This window comes from Panthera tigris, chromosome D3 (assembly GCF_018350195.1).
Source record: "Panthera tigris isolate Pti1 chromosome D3, P.tigris_Pti1_mat1.1, whole genome shotgun sequence".
NCBI classification, from domain to species: Eukaryota; Metazoa; Chordata; class Mammalia; order Carnivora; family Felidae; genus Panthera; species Panthera tigris.
Genome location: NC_056671.1, coordinates 6,131,002 through 6,155,246, shown reverse-complemented (window position 1 = coordinate 6,155,246; position 24,245 = coordinate 6,131,002). Strand labels below are relative to the sequence as shown.

Below are 24,245 nucleotides of genomic sequence, written 5' to 3'. Positions count from 1 at the left end.
CGGGGCCGTGGGTACGGCGCGAGGCCTGGGCGGAGCCGCCTTTGCGTCACGCGGCGGCGCCGGAAGTCGGGTGCCCAGGAGCCGGGAGGAATACTTGACTGCTTGCTGCCGGGGCGTGGGGGGATCCTGGCTGCCATGGTGTCAGACGGTGAGGGCCGTGCTGGGAGGGACCCCCCGACCCCGGGACTGGGCGGGCTCGGCCTGGCCAGGACCACCCAGGTGGAGCATTATGTCGGGGGCCGGGTGCAACGTGTTTGGTCTTTAGGGGAGTAGCAAAAGAATTCATTTATTCAGTAAATATTTCTGAACGGCGTCCTGTGTGCCAGGCGTTATTTCATGCGCTGCGCAGTACGGCTGAGAACATGACAGACGAGGGCCCTCGGGGAGGGTACAGTCTAGCGGGCGAGGCAGACAGTAGGCAAGTAAATAAGAATAGCTTCGAAGGGTGACAAGAGGTGTGAAGACGATATACTGGATGGTCGAGGCGCATCTACTTCCGATAAGAGCTCCGGTACTGAAACGGAGTCTTGAATGACTATGCGAAGGCGCCGTGGCAAGTTGAGCCACTGCGTTACAGTGAGATAGAAATGGGGAACTTGAGGGATAGAAAGGAGAGACTTTCATCCATACGTTAAACTACCAGTTGTAGAGCCTAATGTCTTAAGAAAAAAAAGAGACCAGCGTGGTGGAAGCGAAATGAGCTAAAAGGATGAGATCAGAGAGCTAGGCAGATGCATGGCCCTTGTGGGCCAAGGTAAAGAGGTTGAGCTTTGTTTTTAAGTGTAGTGTGAAGCCATTGTAGGGTCTCAAGCAAAGAGTTGGTACCATCTGATTTATAATTCAAAAACTTTTAAAAAATATTTATTTTTGAGAGAGAGACAGAGCATGAGTGGGGGAGGAGCAGAGAGAGAGAGACACACACAGAATCCGAAGCAGGTTCCAGGCCCTGAGCTGTCCGCACAGAGCCCGACATGGGGCTCGAACCCAGGAACCGTGCGATCGTGACCTAAGCCGAAGTCGGACGCTTAACCGACTGAGCCCCCCGGGCGTCCCTGATTTATAATTTTAAAAGGTCACTTTGACTGCTGTGTGGAGAAGGGACCGTGGCAGCAAGAGTGGAAATAGATCATTTCAGAGGCTGTAACAACTGCCCATGCTTCCTTTATCTTTTTTTAAGATACCCCAGGGCTGTGAGGGAGGCAGGCCTGGCGTGGCCCAAAGAAGGAAAAATCACAGGGCAGTGCCGTGTGTATGGATACCCGTCTCTCCTGAAAGGCAGCACTTTGTCTTCGTCTCAGGCTTCGGGTGGTGGCAGGGAGTGACCTTGAGAATTGTGGGATGGGGCCTCATGGGGAATGAGGCCAAAGGAGTGTGGGCTTACGGGTGGAGGCGTGTCTTTCACAGGAAGTCCTGTGAAAGACAGTTACTAAGTGCTGCTTCTGTGCTAGGCGTCTTTGTGCGTGTGGTTTGCATGTGTTATTTCACCCTAGGGTTAGCAAAAATCCTCATTCTGTAAGGAGTCCGGTCTGGTGGGCTAGATTTAGCAGAGCTGGCAACAGAGATCAGAAACACAACTAGCTGTAAAATGAGGCAGTGAGTTCTGAGTGTCGTTAAAAGAGGGTCAAAGCGGCCAGTGAGGCATTGAAAAGCTAGTCTTTAGAGTCCTGCAGACCTGTCTTCATAGCAGGGTGTTTCGCTACTTGCCAGCGGGCCATGTGACTTCGCGCAAGTTACTTTCATTTGCAGAGCAGGAATGCCATAGTTCAGGTCGATTATCCCGATACAGGAGGTGGAACTGCAGGAAGAAGGTATGGGGGGCAGGAAAGGCGTTACTGCTTTTTGCTATTAAATGAGCATCCTGGGTTTTTCATAACGGCAAGGACTTACGGGTTTGTGTGTCTCTCACCTCGGTTAGAATTTAGACTCCTTGAGGGCTTGAACCCAGTATCCCCAGCACCTGACACTGGTATTTAGTGTCAGTGTTTGTTGAATGAATTCATGGTGTTGTTAGCCTGTCTAGTTGTGCCTAACTCTGGAGAGTAGCCTATTCCCAGTAAAATCTTTACATAGCAATTGCTTTTCCCTCTTTGGTTTTCACCTTTAAAAAATTGGTTCCTGCGGTGCCTGGGTGGCTCAGTGGGTTAAGTGTCTGACCCTTGATCTCAGATCAGTTCTTGATCTCCGCGTTGTGAGTTCAAGCCCAGTGTTGGGCTCTGCCCTGGGCGTGGAGCCTAGTTAAAAAAAATTTTTGGTTCCAAATCACAGTTGGCCTCGCTGCTAGTATATTTGATAGACTTGAGGCCAAACTGAGTCCAGTGTCTCCCTTCAACCCCTCCGTGCCTGAAATTCTACCACTATTGCATATTAACTGGTTAATCGGTGCGTTCTGTGCTTGACCAGGCATTTAAAATGAATATTTGGGCTTCGTTTGTTAGGTATTTATTGGGCGTCTACCACATGTTAGGCAGTTGTGCTACAAGCAGAGGAGGAAGAGTCCCCCCCTCACGGAGCTTCCGTTCTAGTGCATCAAAGATGTAGGGGTGCAGAGAGCAGGCAAGAGCCTGCTAAGGGCCCACAGAGCTTTAGATTATTAAAAGAACATGGCCTTTTGTTAATTTCATGATTGTAGGTTGATACACATGTAAAGGCAAGTGGTGGTGCCTGGTGTGGGTTTAATTTACAAATTGGGAATGTTAGCTTTGCTCTGCTTCCATGAGGCTAACGTTTTTATTTTTTGTTAATATTTTCAGAAGATGAATTGAATCTTCTGGTTATCATAGTTGATACCAACCCAATTTGGTGGGGGAAACAAGGATTAAAGGAATCTCAGGTAAGATTGCTTGAGGAGGCCTTTGGATAATTCTGATTTAATTGAGTGTGTGTTTATATTGCTTTTTTAAAAAAAAAAAATCAGCTATAGTAAAGTCCTTTACATACCATAAAACTCATCCATTCTAATGTACAATTCGATGCTTTTTTAGTAAAAATCACAATAAAATAGTGTAACCACCACCACACTTTCATTTTAGGCTATTTCTATCACCCCCAAAAAGTTCCCTCATGCCTGTTCACAGTCAATGCTTCTACCCCCTAGTTGCAGGCAGCCAGTGATCTGCTATCTGTCTCTATGTTGCCTTTTCTGGACATTTCATGTATTCCATGCAATATGTAGGCCTTTAAAAAAAATCTATTTTGAAGTATTTTGTTTTGAAATAATTACAGACTCATAAGAAATTGTTAAAAAAATGGTGCAGAGAGGCCCCGTGCACACTTGCTCCGGCTTCCTCCAGTGGTAACACCTCCTGTATCTCAAGTACAGGAGTGAAGCCAGGAAACTGACACCAGTATGCTCTTCAGACCTTATTCGGATCACAGCAGATTCCCATCCATGCGTGTGTACGTGCGGTGCTATGCTGTCCCTGTCGCATGTATAGATTTGTGGAACTACCACCACAGTCAGGACGAGAGCTGTTTCATCACAGTGCTCCTTTTTTTTTATTTTTACTTTTTTTGAATGTTTATTTTTGAAAGAGAGAGACAGAGTGTGAGCAGGGGAGAGGCAGAGAGAGAGGGAGACACAGAATCGGAAGCAGGTTCCAGACTCTGAGCTGTTAGCATAGAGCCTGATGTGGAGCTCGAACTTGTGAACTGTGATATGATATCATGACCTGATCTGAAGTAGGATGCTTAACCCACTGAGCCATCCGGGTGCCCCGTCACTTGTGTTCCTTTTATAGTTGCTACACCTGGGGCATCTGGGTCGTTCAGTTGGTTGAGTGTCCAACTCTTGCTTTCGGTTCAGGTCATGATCCCAGGGTCATGGGATGGAGCCCGTGTTGGGCTCCACACTGGGAGTGGAGCCTGCTTGAGACTCATTCTCTCTCTCTCTCTCTCTCTCTCTCTCTCTCTCTTTCTCTGTCTCTCTCTCTTTCTCTCCCCCTCCACCCATCTCCCCCAGTCATGCATTCTCTCTCTCTCTCTCAAATTAAAAAAAAAAATAGTAATAATAATATAGTTGCTACACTTTAGACAGTCCTGGTCCCTAAACCCTAATAAATGCTGATCTAATCTGTTCTCCAGTGCTATAGTTCTGTTACGTAAATAGGTCATAAAGTGTGTAGCCTTTGAGGTTGGCTTTTTTCACTCAGCTGAATGCTCTTGGGGTGCCTGGCTGGCTCAGTCGGATAAGCGCCTGATGTCGGCTCAGGTCACGATCTTGGAGTTCATGAGTTTGAACCCTGCTGACAGCGCAGAGCCCACTTTGGATCCTTCATCCGCTCCACCCCCCCCCCCCCCCCCCCCCCGTCTCTGCCCTACCCGACGCTCCACGCATGCGTGCTCTTTCTCTCAAAAATAAAATTAAACATTTAAAAACAAAACAGAATGCCCTTGATCCATCCAGGTTGTTCCATGTATCAAAGTTTGCCCTTTTTATGGCTGAGCGGTGTTCCGCGGACTGATATGCCACAGCTCGTTTCGTCACTCACCTGGTAAAGCTTTGACATTTGGGTGGTTTTCTTCAGGTTTTGGTTACTACATAAAAAGCTGCTCTGAAGATTTGAATGGAGGTTTTTGGGTGGATGTCAGTTTTCATTTCTGTGGGATGAATGTCCAGGATCGCAGCTGCATGGTGATCGCACGTTTGGTTGGATGAGAAACTGCTGTACTGTTTTCTAGAATGGCTGTACGCTCCCACCAGCAAGCGTGAGGGATCCCGTTTGTCCCTCTCCTCACCGGCGTTTGATGTGGTCGCTGTCTTTTATATTAGCCGTTGTAATGAGCGTGGAATGCCACCTTATCGTGGTCTTAATCGCATTTCCTTAATAGCTAGACATGCTGCACATCTTCTCGTAGGCTTATTTGCCACACAGATCGGCCTCCTCACGTGTCTTTTCATGTCGTTAGTCCATTTTCTCATTGGGGTGTTAGGGTTATTTTTAACTATTGAATTTCGAGATTTGAAAAACGTGTCCTAGATATAAGCCCTTTGTCAGATATCTTGCTGGCAAGTATTTTCTCCCAAGCTTTAGCTTGTCTTTTTATCCTCTTCTGGTGGCCTCTCACGGAGCAGAAAATTTTCAATTTTGATCAAGCCCGGTTTCTCGATATTTAAAAAATACAGCTTGTGCTTCTGGTGCTATAAGAATTCTCAGCCTTGCTCTAGGTCTTAAAGATTTCCTGCAGCGTTTTCTGTGAAACGTTCTACGTGTCAATGCATAATCCAGGAGGGCCGGCTCAGTCCACAGAGCGTGCAGCTCATGATCTCCGGGTCGAGAGTTCGAGCCTCACGTTGGGGGGGGGGGCGGGGGGGCGGGTAGAGATTACTTAAAAATGAAATCCTAGAGAAAACGACCAAATAAATCCACGATCCACTTTGAATTATTTTTTTTGAACAAGCTGTGAAATTTAAGTTGAGCTTCCATTTTTTTGCCTCTGTGTGATCCATTTGCTCCGGCGCCAGATTTGAAAAGATTACCTTTTCCCCACTGAATGGCTTTTGCAGCCTCGTCAGAAATCACTTGGGTGATGGGTTTTTTGGGTGACTTGGGTGTGGGTTTATTTCTGGGTGCTCTTTCTGTTCCTTTGCGCTCTCTGTCTCTCCCTCCACCGGTACCACAGAGTGTTGATTACGATAGCTAGATAGTAGGTCTTGGGCTCCAGCTGGCTGGTTCCTCCCGCTTTCTTCTTCTTTTTCAAAATTATTTTTTTCAACTATTCTAGTTCCTTTGCATTTCCATATAAATTAAAAGAAATGAATGTTTATATTATTTTTGACGGGGGGTGGGGAGTGCAGAGAGAGAGAGAGACAGAGACAGAGAGACAGAGAATCGAAGCAGGCTCCAGGCTCCAAGGTGTCAGCACAGAGCCCGACGTGGGGCTCGAGCCCATGAACCGCGAGATCATGACCTGAGCCAAAGTCGGACGCTCAACCGACTGAGCCGCCCAGGCGCCCCACCTTTGGCTGGTTTTGACACAAGGGTGATACTGGCTTCGTAAGATGAATTGGGAAGTCTTCTTTTCTGTTTTCTGGAACAGATTATTTTGAATTTGGTATCAATTCTTTATTTTTTTATTTTATTTTTTTTAATTAAAAAAGATTTTTTAAATGTTTATTTTTATTTATTAAAAAAATTTTTTTTTAATGTTTATTTATTTTTGACAGTGAGAGACAGAGCATGAGCAGGGGAGGGTCAGAGAGAGAGCAGGAGACCCAGAATCAGAAGCAGGCTCCAGGCTCTGAGCTGTCAGCACAGAGCCCGATGTGGGGCTCGAACCCACGAACCGCGAGATCATGACCTGAGCCGAAGCCGGACGTTCAACCGACTGAGCCACCCAGGCGCCCCCAAAAATGTTTATTTTTGAGAGCAAGAGAGACAGAGTGCAAGCAGGGGAGGGGCAGAGAGAGAGAGGGAGACATAGAATCTGAAACAGGCTCCAGGCTCCGAGCTGTCAGCACAGAGCCTGACGCAGGCTCAGGCTCGGGAAGAGAGGGATCATGACCTGAGCCAAAGTCAGACACTTAACTGACTGAGCCACCCAGGCACGCCAGGTGTCCATTCTTGAAATGCCAATGAAATCATCTGGGCCTGGAGTTTGCTTTTGGGGGAGGTTTTAAACTATGAATTAAATTTTTAATGGTTATTAAAGTTTTGAATGATGTTTTTCCTATCGGGTGAGTTTTGGTTATATGCACTATTTTGATTTTGTTTTCCACTTAATATAATATTTTTGAGGTTCATCCATGTCGTAGTATGTATTGCTGGTTCCTTTTTATTACTGAATAGTATTTTATTGTGTGGCTATACCTCTTGTTCATCTGTTCATGAATGTTTGGATTGTTTCCACTTTTTGATTGTTAGGAATAATGCTCAAATAATTCTCAAACAAGTCTTTGTGGACGTATGTTTGCATTTCTCTTGAGTAGCTAGATGCCTATGAGTTGAGTTGCTGGGTCATGTGGTGAGTTTAGTTTTAACTTTTTAAGATGCTGCCAGACTTAAAGAGTGGAGTGGGTACGCCGTTTTCGATTCCTTTGAGAGGTGTGTAAGAGTTGTAGTTTCTTCACATCCTTGCCAACACATGTCTTTTTTTAAATAATCATTCTAGTAAGTAAGTAGTGGTATCTCATTGGGGTTTTAATTTGCATTTCCTTCACGACTGTTATATATACAGATATAATGTATGTGTATTATGTATATAGTATATGCTTATTAGGCGTCATATTTTCTTTTTTTTTAAGTTTATTTATTTATTTTGAGAGAGAAAGAGAGACTGTGAGCGGGGGAAGGGCAGAGAAGGGGCAGATAGAGAATCCCAAGCAGGCTCCATGGTGTCGGTGCAGAGCCTGACATGGGGCTCGATCTCACATACCATGAGATCATGACCTGAGCCGAGATCAAGAGTCAGATAATTGACAGACTGAGCCACCCTGGCGCCCCGTCATATTTTTTTAGTTGAAATGCATATTCAGTTATTACGCCCAATTTTAAAATTGGGCTGTTTGTTTTCTTATTACTGAATTGTAAGAATTCTTCATATATTCTGGATATAAGTCTTTTTCCAAGTATATGATTCACAAATATTTTCTCCGGGTCTATGACTTTGTGACCTGTCTCTTCATTTTCTTAATGGTGTCTTTTTTAAAGTCAGCTTTATCCAGGGGCATCTGGCTGGCTTAGTTGGTAGAGCGTGCAACTTGTGATCTTGGGGTCTTGAGCTCAAGCCCCACGTTGGGCGTAGAGCACACTTAAAAAAAGTAAATAAAAAGAAAAATCAAAGTTAAAATCAGCTGTATTGAGATATAACTGACATGCAATGGATAGCATATATTTAAAGTGTTCAGTTTGATATGTTTTTGTATATGTATACATTCATGAAATTATCATCACAATCAAAATAATGAACATATAAATCTGTGACCCCCCCCCCAGAAGTTTCATCATGTTCCTTTATCCTGCCTACTTCTCTCTGCTGGTCTTTGCCCCTGGGCAACCAGTCATCTGTTTTGTCATTATAGATTAGTTTGCATTTTCTGGATTTTTATGTAAATGGAATCAAACAATATGTAGTGGGATTTCTTTTGGTCTCGTTTCTTTACTCAGCATAATTATTTTGAGATCTGTCCAAGTTGTTACAGTAATGCATTCCTTTTTATTGTTGTTGAATAGTTTTCCATCGTATAGACCAGCACATGACTGCATATTACCCTATTACGCCTCAAAAAACTTTTATTTTGAACTCTCATCAGTGGTATATGAGAATTCCTTTTTTTTTTTTGTACCCAAATAAGATGTTCTCTTGCCTTGTTTTTGTTTTGTTTTGTTTTTAAATTTTTAAGCTTATTTATTTTGAGAGAGAGAGAGAGAGAGAGCACAAGCAGGGGAGGGGCAGAGAGAGGGAGAGAGAGAGTCCCAAGCAGACTCTGCACTGTCAGCGTGGAGCCAGACACGGGGCTCAAACTCACAAACTGTGAGATCATGACCTTAGCCGAAACGAAGAGTCGGATGCTTAACCAACTGAGCCACCCAGGTGCCCCCCTCTTCTTTCTTAAGTTTATTTATTTATTTTTGAGAGACGGGGGCTTGGCAGAGAGAGAGAGAGAGTGAGAGAGAGAGAGGAAATCCCAGGCATACTCTGTGCTGTCAGCACGGAGCTCAACGCAGGACTTGATCTCACAAAAGGTGAGATCACGACCAGGGCTGAAATCAAGAGGCAGACGCTTGACTGACTGAGTCACCCTGGCACTTCTCTCTTTCCTTGTCTTATCTTTTGCCCATAGGATGTACCATAAAAGTTATCTCAGTTTGCTTTTAGTATATTTGATGGCCCATTCTCTCTTGGGGCATTGCACATTTTCCTCTCTGGGTATTATTTTTTTTAATGATTTGTGGATACTCTTTATATTAGAAAGTTCACCTTTTGCTTGTCATATATTGCAGTTTTTTTTTCCAGTTTGTAATTTGCCTTTCACTTTTGTTTATAGTCACTTTTTTTGCCATATAGAAATTTTAATAGGTTTGTTGTACTTTTTTTAAATAAAGTGGAATTTATCAGTGTTTTATTTGCTGCCTGAAGTATTTTTTCCTTTAAGAGAAACATGCTTTATTCCAGGATTATAAATATATTCACCTACATGTTTTAGTAATATTAGTGCTTAAGAAAATGTAAGCTCGATGGAAGAAGGGATCTTTGCCTGGCATATAACAGGTGCTTAGCATACTTAGTGACTGAATGAATGGAAAACTTTTACGAATCACTAATTTAATCGGTATGTATATTAATCATCTGTTCTGCGTGGTGGTAGTTTTCTAGTAATTTTATCATAGAATGTGTAACATGTTTGTTTTCCTTAAATGTCGTACAGAAAATATTTGTGGAATAATGCACTGATGTAGAAATCATTTCAGATAAATAAAATTAGAAAACTAACTTTCAAGTGTTTTGGTTTATGGCTTTGGAGGAGGGGGTTCCTGAGCGAGTTTCAGCAGTGAATAATTGTCTAAAATTTAAATGAAGTCTTTATCATTTCAAGACCTAACCTAGTTATTTGGGTACCTGCTTTATCTTTTCTTATGGTTTCTATTTTTCAACAGTTTACTTTATCAAAATGCATAGATGCTGTGATGGTGCTGGGAAATTCTCATTTATTCATGAATCGTTCCAACAAACTTGCCGTGATAGCAAGCCACATTCAAGAAAGGTATGACTGTCGTGAGTACCTGTTCAGGGCTTCACACTTGTGAGATTTTGATGCCAGTCGGCATGTACTGTTCCTTTCCTGTAGTGCAAAAAAGATATTTTTCTATAGCGTTGAACAATACTGACAGCGTCAAGAATCGGTACGTGCACCTTTGAAAGGAATGAATGTCGGAAACCTCATTAGCTGACATCTGATAGAGTTGCATCATGTGCACAGGTAACTTACATGGAGTCAGCCATACTCTGTAGGCAAAGAACAGGGAGGATTATCAAGTGGGGCAGGTCGCTCCTATCCTGTTGTCCTTGTGGGTCTGCTCCAGAGGGCAGGTGTGATTCCGCTTCCTCTCAGCCAGTCTTGACTCCTGCGTACTTCTCAGAGTGTAATATTTTACTGCTCCGGGTGTGATTCCAGTGTTTACAGATGAGGGTTTTTCTTGTTATGTAGGCTTTTAACCGAGGCCAACTGTCCCATCTGGTGCTCAGCAGAAGAAACAGTTAACTTTTCTTTTCTCTTCTCTTCTTTTCTTTTCTTTTCTTTTCTTTTCTTTTCTTTTCTTTTCTTTCCTTTCCTTTCCTTTCCTTTCCTTTCCTTTCCTTTCCTTTCCTTTGTTTCCTTTTCTTTTCTTTTCTTTCTGTCTCTTTCTATCTGTCTTTTTTAATGTTTATTTATTTAATTTTGAGAGAGGGAGGGCACAGGTAGGGGAGGGGCAGAAAGAGGGGGAGACACCGAATCCGAAGCAGGCTCCAGGCTCCGAGCGGTCGGCACTGAGCCCGATGTGGAGCTCGAACCCACAAACTATGAGATCATGACCTGAGCCAAAGTCAGATACTCAACTAACTGAGCCGTCCAGGCGCCCCAACAGTGACCTTTTCTAACACGAGTGTAGAACCTGGCTGCACGTGAGTCACGTCGGGACGGGTGTGTAGGTGTGGAGCTTCTCTGCAGACATGACCGTGTACACGGTACATATTTTCACTGTTAATTTTGACCATATTTACTCTGCGCGCATACACTGACCATAGAATCTGATTCTCCGGGCAAGACACAGTTCTTGTGTGTCTTAACTAGATGTCAGTCACATTGTGGGAGAAGTGACTCTCGTGTACCAGCCTGTTTCATATGAGGTGGGTGGTCCTCCGTCCTCGTTTCTCGGGGCTGCTCTCTCGGCTGTGTCGAAAGAGCCCGTGAGCCACCAAGTAAGTGCCCTCGCTCCCATGATCACCATGCAGTTTTCTCAAAATTGAATGTAAGAGGGGCGCCTGGGTGGCTCAGTCGGTTAAGCGTCCGACTTCGGCTCAGGTCACGATCTCGCGGTCCGTGAGTTTGAGCCCCGCGTCGGGCTCTGGGCTGACGGCTCAGAGCCTGGAGCCTGCTTCCGATTCTGTGTCTCCCTCTCTCTCTGCCCCTCCCCCGTTCATGCTCTGTCTCTTTCTGTCTCAAAAATAAATAAACGTTAAAAAAAATTAAAAAAAAAAATTGAATGTAAGAGACCTCACTGATTTGGTTAAGATATCAAAAGAAAAACTATAAAAGGCACAGTGGTCAGTTGTTAGAAAAATCAAAGCTGTGTTTTACAGGATTACTATAAAAATCATGAAGCACTGGGAGGATCTTTTCAGGGGCCCTTGGACCAGATTTGTATTACGGGGGGTAGGTGAATACCCCTCAAATAATAAACCAGCCCTAAGATAGAATTTGGTATGACTCTCCTCCCGACTGGCATCTGAGAAAGTAGGATGAGAACCACCTCGAAGCATGTCGAGAGACTGGGGCCGGCTTTATTTCCTCTCACTTTTGAGAAAACAGGGGGATCATTGAAACACTGTCCGGTGGTAGACTCGCGTTTGCCAATTATTATAGAATCTTGCGAGGCAGAATTGGCGTGGTTTTTGTTTGTTTTCTGTGCTGAATTTCATCTGGGTGTTTAGTGAGGACAGAGTCCTGGTGTAACTCGTGTTCCCCCCCACCCCCCCGTTTCAGTCGATTCTTATATCCTGGGAAGAATGGCAGACTTGGAGACTTCTTTGGAGACCCCGGCAACCCTCCTTCTGAATTCAGCCCCTCAGGGAGCAAAGACGGCAAATACGAGTTGTTCACAGCAGCGAATGACGTCATTGCTGAAGAAATTAAAGATCTCATGACCAAGAGTAATGGATTTCTTTGCCCATTATATTTTTGTACAATCGGCAGTTGAATGTGGAGGTCCTTGAGGCTCGCAGTCGAGAGACTTGGGGTTCCTGGGACTGTTTACTTGCGTTCTCTCTCTTTTCTTTTGTAAAATCATTTTCATCGAAGCCTGAGCCCCGGTTGCCTGACCTCGCCAGCCTCTCCCACTGTCCGCCAGCCTCTACTTCTTGAAACACACTCAGCGTCTAAGGATATCCTTTTGTCCTGTTTCTCCTCTTTTTAGGACCATTCTTCCATCTCTGACTTTTCCTTCATCTTGTCCCATAAAAAAATAGGTTTTTTAATTCTGCACATTATATTCTTCTTTTTTCTTCCTCTGTATGTTTTCATCCGCTCTTACCTTTAATTATCATTTCTATGTGAACACTTCCCAGTCTTGATCTTTAATGTAGCCTTTCTTCCAGCAAATGTCTCCACAGAGGGGTCCACAGTCTGGCTGACACACCCCAGACTGGGTTCATTATCTTTCCCTCCCAGTCACACCGCCATTTCCACCCCCAGTTTCTGCCACACCCCTCCACCTACGTTTCCAAATTCAAAGCGTTCATTTTTGACTCTTTACTGCTCACATTCACCATCTAGTCAGCCATGATATCCCATTAGTTTAGCCTTAGAAGTACCTCCAAAATCTGCCTCCCAATTCTCTGTCATCTGGCTCAACCCCAGCACCATTGGCATTTTGGGCTGGATAATTCTCTGTTGTGGGAACTGCCCTGTGCTTTGGAGGATATTTAGCAGCATCCCTGGCCTAGACCCATTAGATGCCATAACATCCCCCAGTTGTGATAACTAAATGTCTCAGACTTTGCCAAATATCCCCTATAGGGCACAGTTGCTCAGGTCGAGCACTGCTCCTCTGGATCATTGTAGTGGCTTCTGTTCACTGACTTCTGTCTGTCCCCATTCAGGTCTTTCCACTCATAGTTATCTTTCTGAAAATCAGAGCTGCTGTTTCCTGGCTTAAAGGCTGTTACTGGTTCCCTATTGCCCGTAGGCTGTGTTTTTTAAACCGTAGCCCGTGTCAGAATCACCTGGAAGGGAAAGGGAACTCTTTAGAGACAGGAAGTAGGTTCGTGGTTTCCTGGGGCCGGGGCAGCACCATGCGATTGGGACCGGCCCAAGGGATCTTTTGGGGTAAAAGGAAATGTTCTGAAATTGGGTTGTGGTAATTGTGTACAACTCTCTAAATTTACTAAAAACCACTGAATTGTTTTCTTAAAAGGAGTGAATTTTATGATCTGTCAGTTATACCCCGGTAAAGCTGGTAAAAGTCTCCTGGGGGCTTGTTAAAACAAAATGCTGGGTCCCACCCTGCAGTTTGTGATTCTGTGGGTCGAGGGTGGTCCCAAGAATTTGTGTGTCTGTTAAGTTCCTGGGTGATGCTCCTATACCTGGTTCCAGAATCACATTTCAAGAACCACTGGCCTCCAGGGTAAAGTCTCAACTTTTCAGTATGGTGTTCAAGACAGGATTCCTGGTCTGACCTCACTCACGGGCAGGGGTATCAGTGCTCCAGGACCAGCTGCAGGCCAGATGTCCGTCTGGGATCTCCACCCTCTTGAGCTGCTTAACTCTTCACTCAAGGCGTCAAATAAGTTGCCAGCATCGTCCCTGCTTGCCACAGCTAGAGGGCTTGCTCGACCCGCTATCCACAAGCCAGGCAGCTCTCCAAGGGCGGGAGGCAGAGGGGTGATGGGACGGAGGAGAGAGAGACTCAGATCAGGTGCTGTACATGACCTTTCGTACCTTTTAGGTCATAACAAACCTGAACCTTTCCAGATAACCCCAGGGTGTTTCCTATTTATTTTTTATTGTGGTAGAATACACATAACATAAAATTTACTCTTTAGCCATTTAAAAATGTACGGTGCGGTGACATTAAGTACATTTACATGGTGTACAAACATCACCACTGTCCATTCCCAGAACTTATCCCAAACTGAGACTTTGTATCCCCTCAGAATATTTTAAATTGAGAAAATGTTAAAAATTGCTTATTTAAGCAATACTGAGAACAGATCTCTGTGTTTTTAAGCCTGATTCGGACATGTTGTCTGGTTTTATTCAGGATGAATGCTTTGGTTTGAAAATTATTTTAGTCCAAGAAAATGCCCAGTAATTGACTTTTTAACTTTATTATTATTTGCAGGTGACATAAAGGGTCAACATACGGAAACTCTGCTGGCGGGATCCCTCGCCAAAGCTCTTTGCTGTATCCTTGGTGTTTTAGTCGTTCAGAAGGTGTCTTGTGCATGAAACATACCTTTCTTGTGATAATTTTGAGAACCTTGGGTGTCCATATTAGTGAAAGGCTTGAGTATTCTAAAGTGGTGGGTAATCAAAAAATAGTTTATCTTGGCTTTAGAACATTTTTAAAATAAGCTGTACAAACTTGAAATGTAAAAAAAAGAAAACTCTTATTTTCTCTAGTATGTCCTGCTCCCAGCAGATTCTTGGGGGTGCTTGTATCTTGCAGCCTGGGCTGGGTGTGTTTGTTTCTTCTGCCTTCTGCAAATTAGTAACAGTGTGTTTGATTATAGGAGCCATTTACTGATCCTGAGGCTTAATTCGTGAGCGGGTTTTTCCACAGGCCCACAGGTTATTTGAACTTAGCGTAGAGTGAACACCTTCCTGAGCGTTTTGATGTTGTCTGTGTTTGTGTGATGTTCTCCTAGTCTTGTGTAATTTGATTTCTTTGTTTGGGAGAGTATTGAGAGATTCCTCTGTCCTGGGCTTTGGGGGTGCCTCTCATCTGTGTGTGGTTTTCACATTCCTTACCTTATCTGGCTTATTGACTTACTGGTGGTCCCAGTATATTCACATGTAGGATGTGGTGGACAATCACAGAAGGATCATATCCTGGTAATTTTAATATTCTGGGACAAAGATCATGTTTTGGTCAGGTTACAAAGCCCAGTTAATTGCGGTTGGTAATTGGAAACCCCCAATCCGTCTTGTGTGTTTATTAACGTGGGAAGTGGAGCATTTCTTTTTTCAGCTAAGTGGATGCTGGATTGATTTAAAATTTGAGGTTATTTTCCTGTTTACTATAAATATCTATGAAATCAAATAATATTTTAAAATTCCTTAATGCTAAAAAAATAAGATATTCATAGAATGAACAAGGAGGTTAAAGGTAGGAGTCTATGGTTTTTTGTGAGGCCTGTAATCCTTATCTTACTGCTATAATTTTGGTGGACTGTTTAAAAAAATTGGTTGGAAAACCTTATAATACGTTTAATAAGATTCAGTTAAATTGTAATCTGTTTTTATCTTTTTATAGATAATCAAGAAATGAAATCGAGGATTTTGGTAAGATTAAGAAAAAATCAGTACTGTGTTTATATACCAATGGCAGCCTATTAGAAAGCATAACGGGAAGTAAGACCCATTTATCTATTTATTTTTTTAGTTTTCTTATTTTGAGAGAGAGAGCAAAGGGGGGGGCAGAGAAAGAGGAAGAGAGAGAATCCCAAGGAGGCTCTACGCTATTAGTGCTGAGCCCTGCACGTGACTGTGAGATCATGACCTGAGCCGAAATCAAGAGCTAGACAGACATTTAACCAACTGAGCCAGCCAGGTGCCCCAAGACCCATTTATAATAAATATTGAATATCCAGAATAAATCAACAATGTGTAAAACTGATTATGATGAAAAACTAAAACTCTGAGAGACATGAGAGAATTGAATGGAGAGCCAAATTTTACTCTTGGATGTCAATTTTTCCAAAGTTAAACTATAAATTTAATGCATTTTCAGAATATTAATGAGGTTTTTTTTTTATTTTTCATGGCAGAGTGGGGGGAATTAAATTCAAGAGTAAGGGGTCCCTGGCTGGCTCAGTTGGTAGAGTGTGTGTGACTCTTGATCTTGGCTTGTCAGTTTGAGCCCCACAGTGAATGTAGAGATTACTTAAAAATAAAATCTTAAAAAAAAAAAAAAAAAAAGAAAAATTCAACAGTTTATCTGGAAAAATAAATCAATGAGAATAGACAAATGCTTTCTGAAAGAATAATAAGCAGGAACTTGCCCTGTCAGGCATTAAAGCACATGGCAAACCTGTAGTAACACTGTGATTCTGGCACAGTAGTAGACACAGGGTAAATGGAAAAGACTAGAATCCAGAGAAAAACCAGGTCAATGGAGTTCTTTGACTTGTGGAAAGGAAGCCCTTAAGTTTGTGGCAAGAAAATGAATTATTTAGTTGAAGGTAATGGGCCAATTTGTTGGCCATTTGGGGGAAAACCCACCTAGAGCTCATGCCCACATCTAAATCTTGTAAATCAAATCAAATAAATCTAGTAAATCAAACATTTCACTGTAAAAATTCAAGTCATAAAAGCACTGGAAGAAAATACCTGTTTATATGCATCTTGGATAGGGAAGGACCTTGCTGAGCATGATGTGAAACTTTAAAGAAAACCTGAAGACCTCAAAAAAAATAAGCCCCCAAAACAAGAAGGAAAGGAAAACTATTAGGAAAAGTATTTTCAGCATAGCTGCCTAAGAGAGGATTAATGTCATGGTTCTAAAAATGAAAAAGGGCTCTAAACTAAGTTTTAAAAGTTAAGGTTTACTGTAAAGAAACGGGTAGACGATATGAGCAATCTGCAGAAGAAGGAATGTGGATGGCCAGTTAGTGCTTGAGAAGTCGTCCAGCCTTCCTAGTAAGCGCAGAAGTATAAACGTCCAGTAACGGGGTTTTCGTTGTTTCCTTCTTGCTCAGCACAAATGGGCAGTTCCCAGGGATGATGGGAGTGTTGCCGATTGGTTATTCTCTTGAATTGCAATGGAGGGTAAATTGGTACAACTGTTTTGGAGGAAAGTTTGGTAACCTCTGTCAAGATTTAATGTGCATATACTTTAGCAATCTCCCTGATTACTTTTGGAGCTAGTCGGGGTCGTGTAAAGTGTGTATGTGGGTGCTCATGAGAGCACTGTTTAAAACTCAGGATTGGAAACTGCTTCAGTGTCCTCTGTAGATACTTGGTTAGAGAGCAGAAATCTATGAAGTCAGCACGAAGGAGGATGTACATGCAAATTCATTGATACAAGATTTCCTCCCCAGGTACTGTGGAATCAAAATGCAGATTGCAGGGGGTGCCTGCATGGTAGAGCATGTGACTCTTTTTTTTTTTTTTTTTTAATGTTTATTTATTTTTGAGAGAGAGAGACAGAATGTGAGCAGGCGAGGGTCAGAGAGAGAGAGGGAGACACAGAATCGGAAGCAGGCTCCAGGCTCTGAGCTGTCAGCACAGAGCCCGACACGGGGCTCGAACCCACGAGCTGTGAGATCATGACCCGAGCCGAAGTTGGACACTTAACCGACTGAGCCACCCAAGGGGCCCGAGCACGTAACTCTTGATCTTGGGGTCGTGGGTTTGAGCCCCACATTGGGTGTGGAGTTTGTTTTTTAAAAAAAGAGCAGTTTCCTGAACACTAGGTGATCATCCTGGGGTGTGTGTGTGTGTGTGTGTGTGTGTGTGTGTGTATTTTGGGTGTGAGTGTATATATGTGCCCCAACAGGTGCTCTCTAGAAACTATTAACAAGGATCCTCTCTTGAGCGGTAGGGTCTGGGGGGAATTGCTGCAGTCATCTTTATGCTATAGATAGTATGTAATAATGGTAACGAGGCAGATGAATTCTAATTCAGAGAACTCGGCTGTGCCCGCAAGGTATTCACGTGGATATGATTTCCAGGTGATTAAGGCTGCGGAAGACAGCGCACTGCAGTACATGAACTTCATGAATGTCATTTTCGCAGCACAGAAGCAGGTGAATTGGGAGTATTTTTTCTTTGCAATTTTTATTTAAATTCCAGTTAGTTCCCATACAGTGTAATACTAGTTTCGGGGGTACAGTCTAGGGATTCAGCACTCACATGACACCCTGTGCTCATCACCTGTTTCTCCCCCCTCCCCCCCTCCTCACTCCTCCCCCCCCTCCCCCCGGTAACCATTAGTTCTCTGTAGTTAAGAGTCTGTTTCTTAGTTTGCCTGCCTTTCTCTGTTTCCCCCTCCCCCCGCTAGGGAGAGCATTCTTTTTAAAGAATATTTGTTTCCTTATGAAGGAATTAATTTTATTTTTTGAATGACCTACATAGAAAGGTAGTCTGACTAACTGGCCTCATCAGTGGATTAGGAATCTGGAATTCATATTTTGTATTAGTCGTTTCTTTGTTTTGGGTCCTGGAGCCCATGAGAATCCGAGGGGTCCCCAGAAAAAGGTACTCTGAAACCCAGTTTTGCATTTAGTTTCATGGAATTCGTGGAACCCTTGTCTAGCCCATCCTTGGACCCATCTTTGGGCCTCAGGCTAAGAATCCCTACTTTGCAATTCACACCATACCTTGCCTCAGTTTCTCTATCTGTTTGCGTGGGGAGGTCTTAGAAAGATTTGATATTTTTACCTGGCAAATATTTGAGTGAATTTTCACTAATTCAAATGAATTATCACTAAGACATTTTCTTCTTTGACATGTTAAGAAAAACTTTCTTAAAGCTTCAGTTTTAAGCCCCACATGCTCCCATGTCCATGCCTACTATTCTCCATGTTGGAGCAGCCGCATGCTGTAGTGAAAGACCCTGGGCTTTGGGGACAGGCAGACTGGAGGGGGCGGGTGACAGCACTGCCTTCTGCCGGCTCTGTGACCGCGGCCTGGCCAGGGCCTGGGTGCTTCAGCTGCAGATGCGCAGTATCTACCTTGTAGAGTTATCCTGTGGATCACATAAGGCATTTTGAGAGGAGTGTAGCACACAGTAGTTACCTGGTGTAAGCTAGTCATTCTTATTCCTCTTATAATGTGTCCGGAATGTTCGTTTCAGAATATTTTGATCGATGCCTGTGTTTTAGACTCGGATTCGGGACTCCTCCAACAGGTACGTGTTCAAGGAAAGCGCGGTGGGGGTGGTCCAGGGAGCACGGTGTGCTCTCTTGATTTCTTGGGAATGCTTCTCACCGGCCTGCACCCGGTTGTAGGGTTGGCCTGTGTGCTGCTGCAGCTTGGGGCACTCGCATCTCCTGGTCCTTGTTTTAGTTTATTTTTCTTACTGAAGTATAGTTGACACGCGGCGTCACAGCAGTTTCAGGTGAACGGCTCTCTGGTTCCTTTAAAATGTTTGTTTATGCTCCACACAGTGACTTTGATTGGTTCTGTGAAAGTGACTCACACATTGAAATGAAGTCCAACGACACAGGAAAGTATTTTTTAAAGGGGAAAAAAAAAAATCCCTTCAAATCCTGTCGCCTTCAAATTACCGTTGTTAATCTTAGGCGAACAGCATGACAGATCTCTCTACACAAGGTATAGGTGGAAGAATGATCACCAAGTAGAGCATTTTATAAAGACTGGATCATAACTCCACATCCGTGCTGTCCTACGTGATAGTTACATGGCTGTTGAGCTCTTGAAATGAGTCTGGTCTGAAGCGAGATGTGCCGTTAAGTGCAAGATAAACAGTGAATTTCGTAGTGTGAAGAACAGAATGTAAAGATTTCTGTATTGATTACATGTTAAAACGATAATACTCTGAATACACTGAGTTAAATAAAATTATTAAAATTAATTTTATCTGTTTTTTTCCCCTTTTTTATGCGGCTAGAAAATGTTAAATTTCACATTATTGCCCACATTATATTTCTGTTGGATGGCACTGTTGGATGTTGCTTTTTAATCAAACGTGTGGAAAAGAGGTTTAATTAAATCAAAAAGGGGGGGAAGAAGACTAAAGATACTGCTGAACTTCAGATAAATGTTTTTTGACCACAAGAAATATTATTTCCTAAAAGATCAGTTAAAAGCACAAAACTGGAAAACGCGGAGTTTAGGTTACTACTGAGGATGCAGAGTACGAGATACAGTTGGAAAGTACACTAGAGTCAGAGGTTCTGGAACGATCTTATTTCTTAAACTTGGCGGTAGGTACATGGTGTTCGTTGTATCAAAACCATACTTCCATGTTATGTATGTATAGTCTTGTGCGTATGGTTATATCTCAGAATTAAAAAACCAAAAAGGTTGAGTACGTGTTTTTTAACTGCACGTTTCAGCCTACACAGCGTCTGCTAACTCCTCGAAGATCTTGCCTGTGCCATGAATTTAGATACCAGCTCTGCGGGACGCCTGGGGGGCTCAGTCAGTTAAATGTCCGACTTCAGCTCAGGTCACGATCTGGAGGTTTGTGGGTTCGAGTCCCACGTCGGGCTCTGTGCTGACAGCTTGGGGCCTGGAGCCTGTTTCGGATTGTGTGTCTCCCCCTCTCTCTCTACCCCTCCTCTGCTCACGCTCTGTTTCTCTCTCTCTCTCTCTCTCTCTCTCCCTCTCTCTCTCTCTCTCCCTCTCCCTCTCCCTCCCTCCCTCCTTCTCTCTCCCTCTCAAAAATGAATAAACATTAAAAAAGATAAATAAAAGGAAAAAATCCCAGCTCTGCCTCCCTGGCCCTCACATTTATATGCGTGGGTCAGACACAGGCTCTGTGGGTTCCAGACTTGAGTATTCAGCTGTATATGCGCATCTCCCCCTGGACCGCCAGCAGCATGTCAGGTTTCACATGTCAAAATCGGAACTTGAGGTTTTCATGCTGCCTCCCAGGGGCATCCCCATCTCAGCAACTGGCAGCTCAGACCGTCAGCGCCTCAGGCCAAAATTCTGACTCTAACTTGTTTCTTCTCTTCTTCTCCTTTCCTACCCTTGCAAATCTTGTCGGTTTGATCTTTGAAATAGTCTCTGAATCCCACCGTGTGTCTTCCGCTTCACTGCTACCACTCAAGCAGAAGCTGGTAAGATCTGTTGACTGGCCTCTGTTTCCTTGCTGACGCCCACCCAAGTGGGTTCTCAGCACAGCGGTCAGAACGAAGCTTTCAAATCAGATCTTGACACCCACCTGCTCAAAACCCTCCCATGGCATCCCAGCGGGATGGACGAAAACCCAGAGTCTTCCCGTGGCCATCTGTACTCCCTACGCGATACGGTTTCCGGGTATCTTTTTGTCCGCGTGGCGTCTCCCACTTCGCTCCAGCCACACCGGGCTCCTTGCTGTTGCTTTCAAACCAAGGGCCCGCTGCAGCCTGAGGCTGTCTGCACTTGCTGTTTCCTCTGCCTCTGAGGCTTTTCCTCATTTGAGTCACCTCCTCAGAGAAGCCTTCCCTGACTGTCTAGTGTCACTCCCCGTCCCCTTACCCAGCTTCATTTTTCTTCGTAGAAACGATAACTTGTGACGTTATTTCTGCGTTTACTTACCTGGTTGACTCTTCTGTCTTCCCCCGTTTGAACCCAAGCGTCCGTCAACAGATGAATGGGGTTAAGCAAACTGTGGTATAACCATACAATAGAATAGCATTTGGTCATGGAAAGGAATGAAGTGCTGATAACGTGCCACAACGCGGATGAACCTTGAAAACACGATGCTAAGGAAAGGACCCATGTTGCCTAAGTCCGTTGATCCGAAGTGTCCAGAACAGGCAGATCCATAGAGCTAGAGAGTGGACTAGTGGTAGCCCAGGACTAGAGGAAGGGGGTGGGAGTGACTGCTAACAGGTTTGGGGTTTCTTTTCGGAGTGAGGAAATGTTCCGGATCTAGATAGTGGTGACAGTTGCGTAACGCTGAATACAGTAAAAAGTAGTGAATTACACACTTTAAAAGGCTGAATTTTATGGCCTATGAAGTATCTCAAAGCTGTTGCTAAAAAATATAATGAAAACGAGTAAACATGGCAGGAATAAAGATTTTGTCAGTAGCCAACACAGGAGAAAGGGCATATACTGTGCTACACTGAAGTCTTCAAAGGGCGAAAGAGTGGGGTGCCTGGGCGGGGGATAAGATAGCTGGAAACCTGGAGAGGTAGCGGGAAGCCTGTGGTCCTCCCTCACCCTGGGAGAACATTCCCTTTTGATTTGCTCAGTCATATCCTCCTTTGGAGACCTGACCTGGTGACAATTCCATCCCTCTAGAAAAGCTTAAGCACGTGCCAGTTCGGCAGAGAGCCCTTTGTATGTCTTGCAGGCCTGTGACATCACAGGGGGACTGTACTTGAAGGTGCCTCAGATGCCCTCCCTCCTGCAGTATTTACTGGTAAGGAGTCTGACACCTGGAGTCCGAGGGACAGGCCCCGTTTCCGGGGGAATGAATGGGAGCAAGGTGGCTGAGGCCAGTAATTGGAAGAAGAAGGAGCAAATGGTGGCCCCGGGGGTTTGGAACCTACAAGGGTGCACGCACTTCAGGTGGTCTCTGGAGGCGGCTGTGTGCAGAAGGTTGTAGGACTGTTCGCAGAACGGTGCCCGCGTGTGGATGTGCTGGGTCGCTGGGAGATGGATAAAAATGCATTTCTTGATAGACTTTTAAGGAAGATCCTAATTTATTCTCCTTAGTGTTCACTGGCTAATATTTGATATTTATATCCTGACTTCTGCTTACTTTTCCCCCATGTTCTAAATAAAATTATCTTCCTTGCCTTCCCCCCCACCCCCCCCAGTGGGTTTTTCTTCCCGATCAAGATCAAAGATCTCAGTTAATCCTCCCACCCCCGATTCACGTGGACTACCGGGCTGCTTGCTTCTGTCATCGAAATCTTATTGAAATTGGCTATGTCTGTTCTGTGTGCTTGTCAAGTAAGTTCAAGCACAGGGTTGTCCTTTTGTGTGTTGTGCGGGGGTGGGGGGTGGTCAGAAAATAACTGTGGTTTTTTCCAACATCCTGTTTATTTTGTTTGTTCAATTTACAGTATTCTGCAATTTCAGTCCTATCTGCACCACCTGCGAGTAAGTATCCCCCGGCAGGCTGTGTGGCTGGCTCACACTGGAAAAGTCTAGAGCACTGAAGAGTGTGGTCCTCTGTGTCATTTCAGGACAGCCTTTAAGATTTCGCTGCCTCCGGTGCTGAAGGCCAAGAAAAAGAAACTGAAAGCATCAGCATGATCGTAAGATCCACCCGCCCCCACACTCTGCCCATCTTTTCGAGCCTATGAATAGAAATTGTATGGCAGAGTCTGTGTTGGGAAGGCCCCGAAAAAATACAGCATGTGTAGGATAATTTTTACTGACATTTCTTACAGGAAAGATTTCTAAACCATTATCCTCGTCCTGTGCTTTTGGGAGACTGCTTTTTTTGAGGGAGTCATTCTATGCAATGTACCCCAAATCGTTTCTGACTGGTTTTTGGCCACAAAGGGAGAAGAGAAGAAAGCACAAATCAGTTAGTGACTTTTTTTTTTTTTTTTTTTTAAATGAGGTGCTCATTTGTCAGTCAGCCCGTCCTGACTGATCACAGGCTTTGGACTCTGTTACCCGTGACTAGGTTCTTACTGTGAATGCACGACCCGTGACATTTGAGTGCAGTTTTGGAGAAAGCAACCGTGCGGTGATGGCATTATTCAACATAGACCATCCTCCTTGATTCCGCAGCTGACTTTTACATTGGTCATGAAAATAAACTCCCGATTGTCGAAATTCAGATTAGCTGCAGATACAGATATGTTTTCTTTTCTCTGACATCATTCCGTGTCTGGACACAGTCATCCAAATAGTAACAGTTTGTCACCGAATAAGTAAGTGCAAAGTCCGATCTTGAGTGAGTGAGGAGAGTGGGTGCAGGACTCTGGCGGCAACTCTTTCTTCAGAGATACTTGTGTGAGAGCTGATTTGTGAAAGCCGGTGTCTGGGTTCAGAGGGGGACTCTCTTGGGGAGAATGGATTTTTTTACGGTTCAGTGTTGTCCCCCAGATAGAATTCTTTCCTTTTGTAATGAGGGGAAAAAAAAAAAAAGCAATAATGTTGGAGAACTGTTCTCTAGAAGCTTTGGGTTTACTACTGACAAATGCTAAAGGTTCAGAAGAAACATTATTTGTAATTTCAATGAGAAAAAAAACCCTATTTTTTTATGTGAACTTGAAGTTATTAGCAGTCCTTTCAAATTCCAGTACAATGTAAGAAGGGCTTTCAGGAATGGTGGCTGGTTTGACTTGTTTTTAAAAGTATATTGACAAAAACAAACAGGTGTATACTGACAAAAACCTGAAGATTTTAATTTTCTCTTTATGCCATCTCAGAAGCTGAGTCTCGTTTAAGTAGTTTGGTACTTGGTTAGATGATTTCGGGTAGATTTTGTATTCTGGATTGATAACTTTGTTAATTACACACAGATTTTGGTGGTCACCTGGCAAGTATTTGTGAATCCTTAAGTTTGAAAATCTTGTTTGTCTTTTAAACATACTATTTAATATTTCATAGCCTAAGAGTAATGGAAATTGCTGTTTTAGGTCTAGGAGTCATCAGATACCTAAAAGACGAATCATTTCAAAGAAGCTGATCAGGTTTTTGTTTGAAATGTTTTGTGTACTGGCTTAATTCTGTTTAGGCTTTA

The 24,245-nt window shown here is 43.8% G+C and overlaps 1 protein-coding gene across 1 annotated transcript; it reads left to right on the top strand.

Annotated features, from left to right (window-relative positions):
• The first annotated feature begins 57 nt into the window (after positions 1 to 57).
• GTF2H3 (general transcription factor IIH subunit 3) lies at positions 58 to 24,245 on the top strand. Its single transcript, XM_007079530.2, has 13 exons — positions 58 to 148; positions 2,751 to 2,830; positions 9,594 to 9,700; positions 11,681 to 11,847; positions 14,037 to 14,099; positions 14,994 to 15,023; positions 15,171 to 15,199; positions 17,590 to 17,664; positions 18,714 to 18,767; positions 21,891 to 21,959; positions 22,360 to 22,495; positions 22,609 to 22,645; positions 22,732 to 24,245. Exons 1-13 carry the CDS (start codon positions 136 to 138, stop codon positions 22,799 to 22,801), a joined length of 930 nt encoding a protein of 309 aa, XP_007079592.1. The 5' UTR covers positions 58 to 135; the 3' UTR covers positions 22,802 to 24,245.

Excerpts from the sequence above, each read along its gene's own strand:
- GTF2H3 (XM_007079530.2), top strand. Across the intron at positions 9,701-11,680 it reads GCAAGCCACATTCAAGAAAG|TCGATTCTTATATCCTGGGA; the intron begins GTATGACTGTCG and ends CCCCCGTTTCAG. Across the intron at positions 15,200-17,589 it reads AAATGAAATCGAGGATTTTG|GTGATTAAGGCTGCGGAAGA; the intron begins GTAAGATTAAGA and ends TATGATTTCCAG.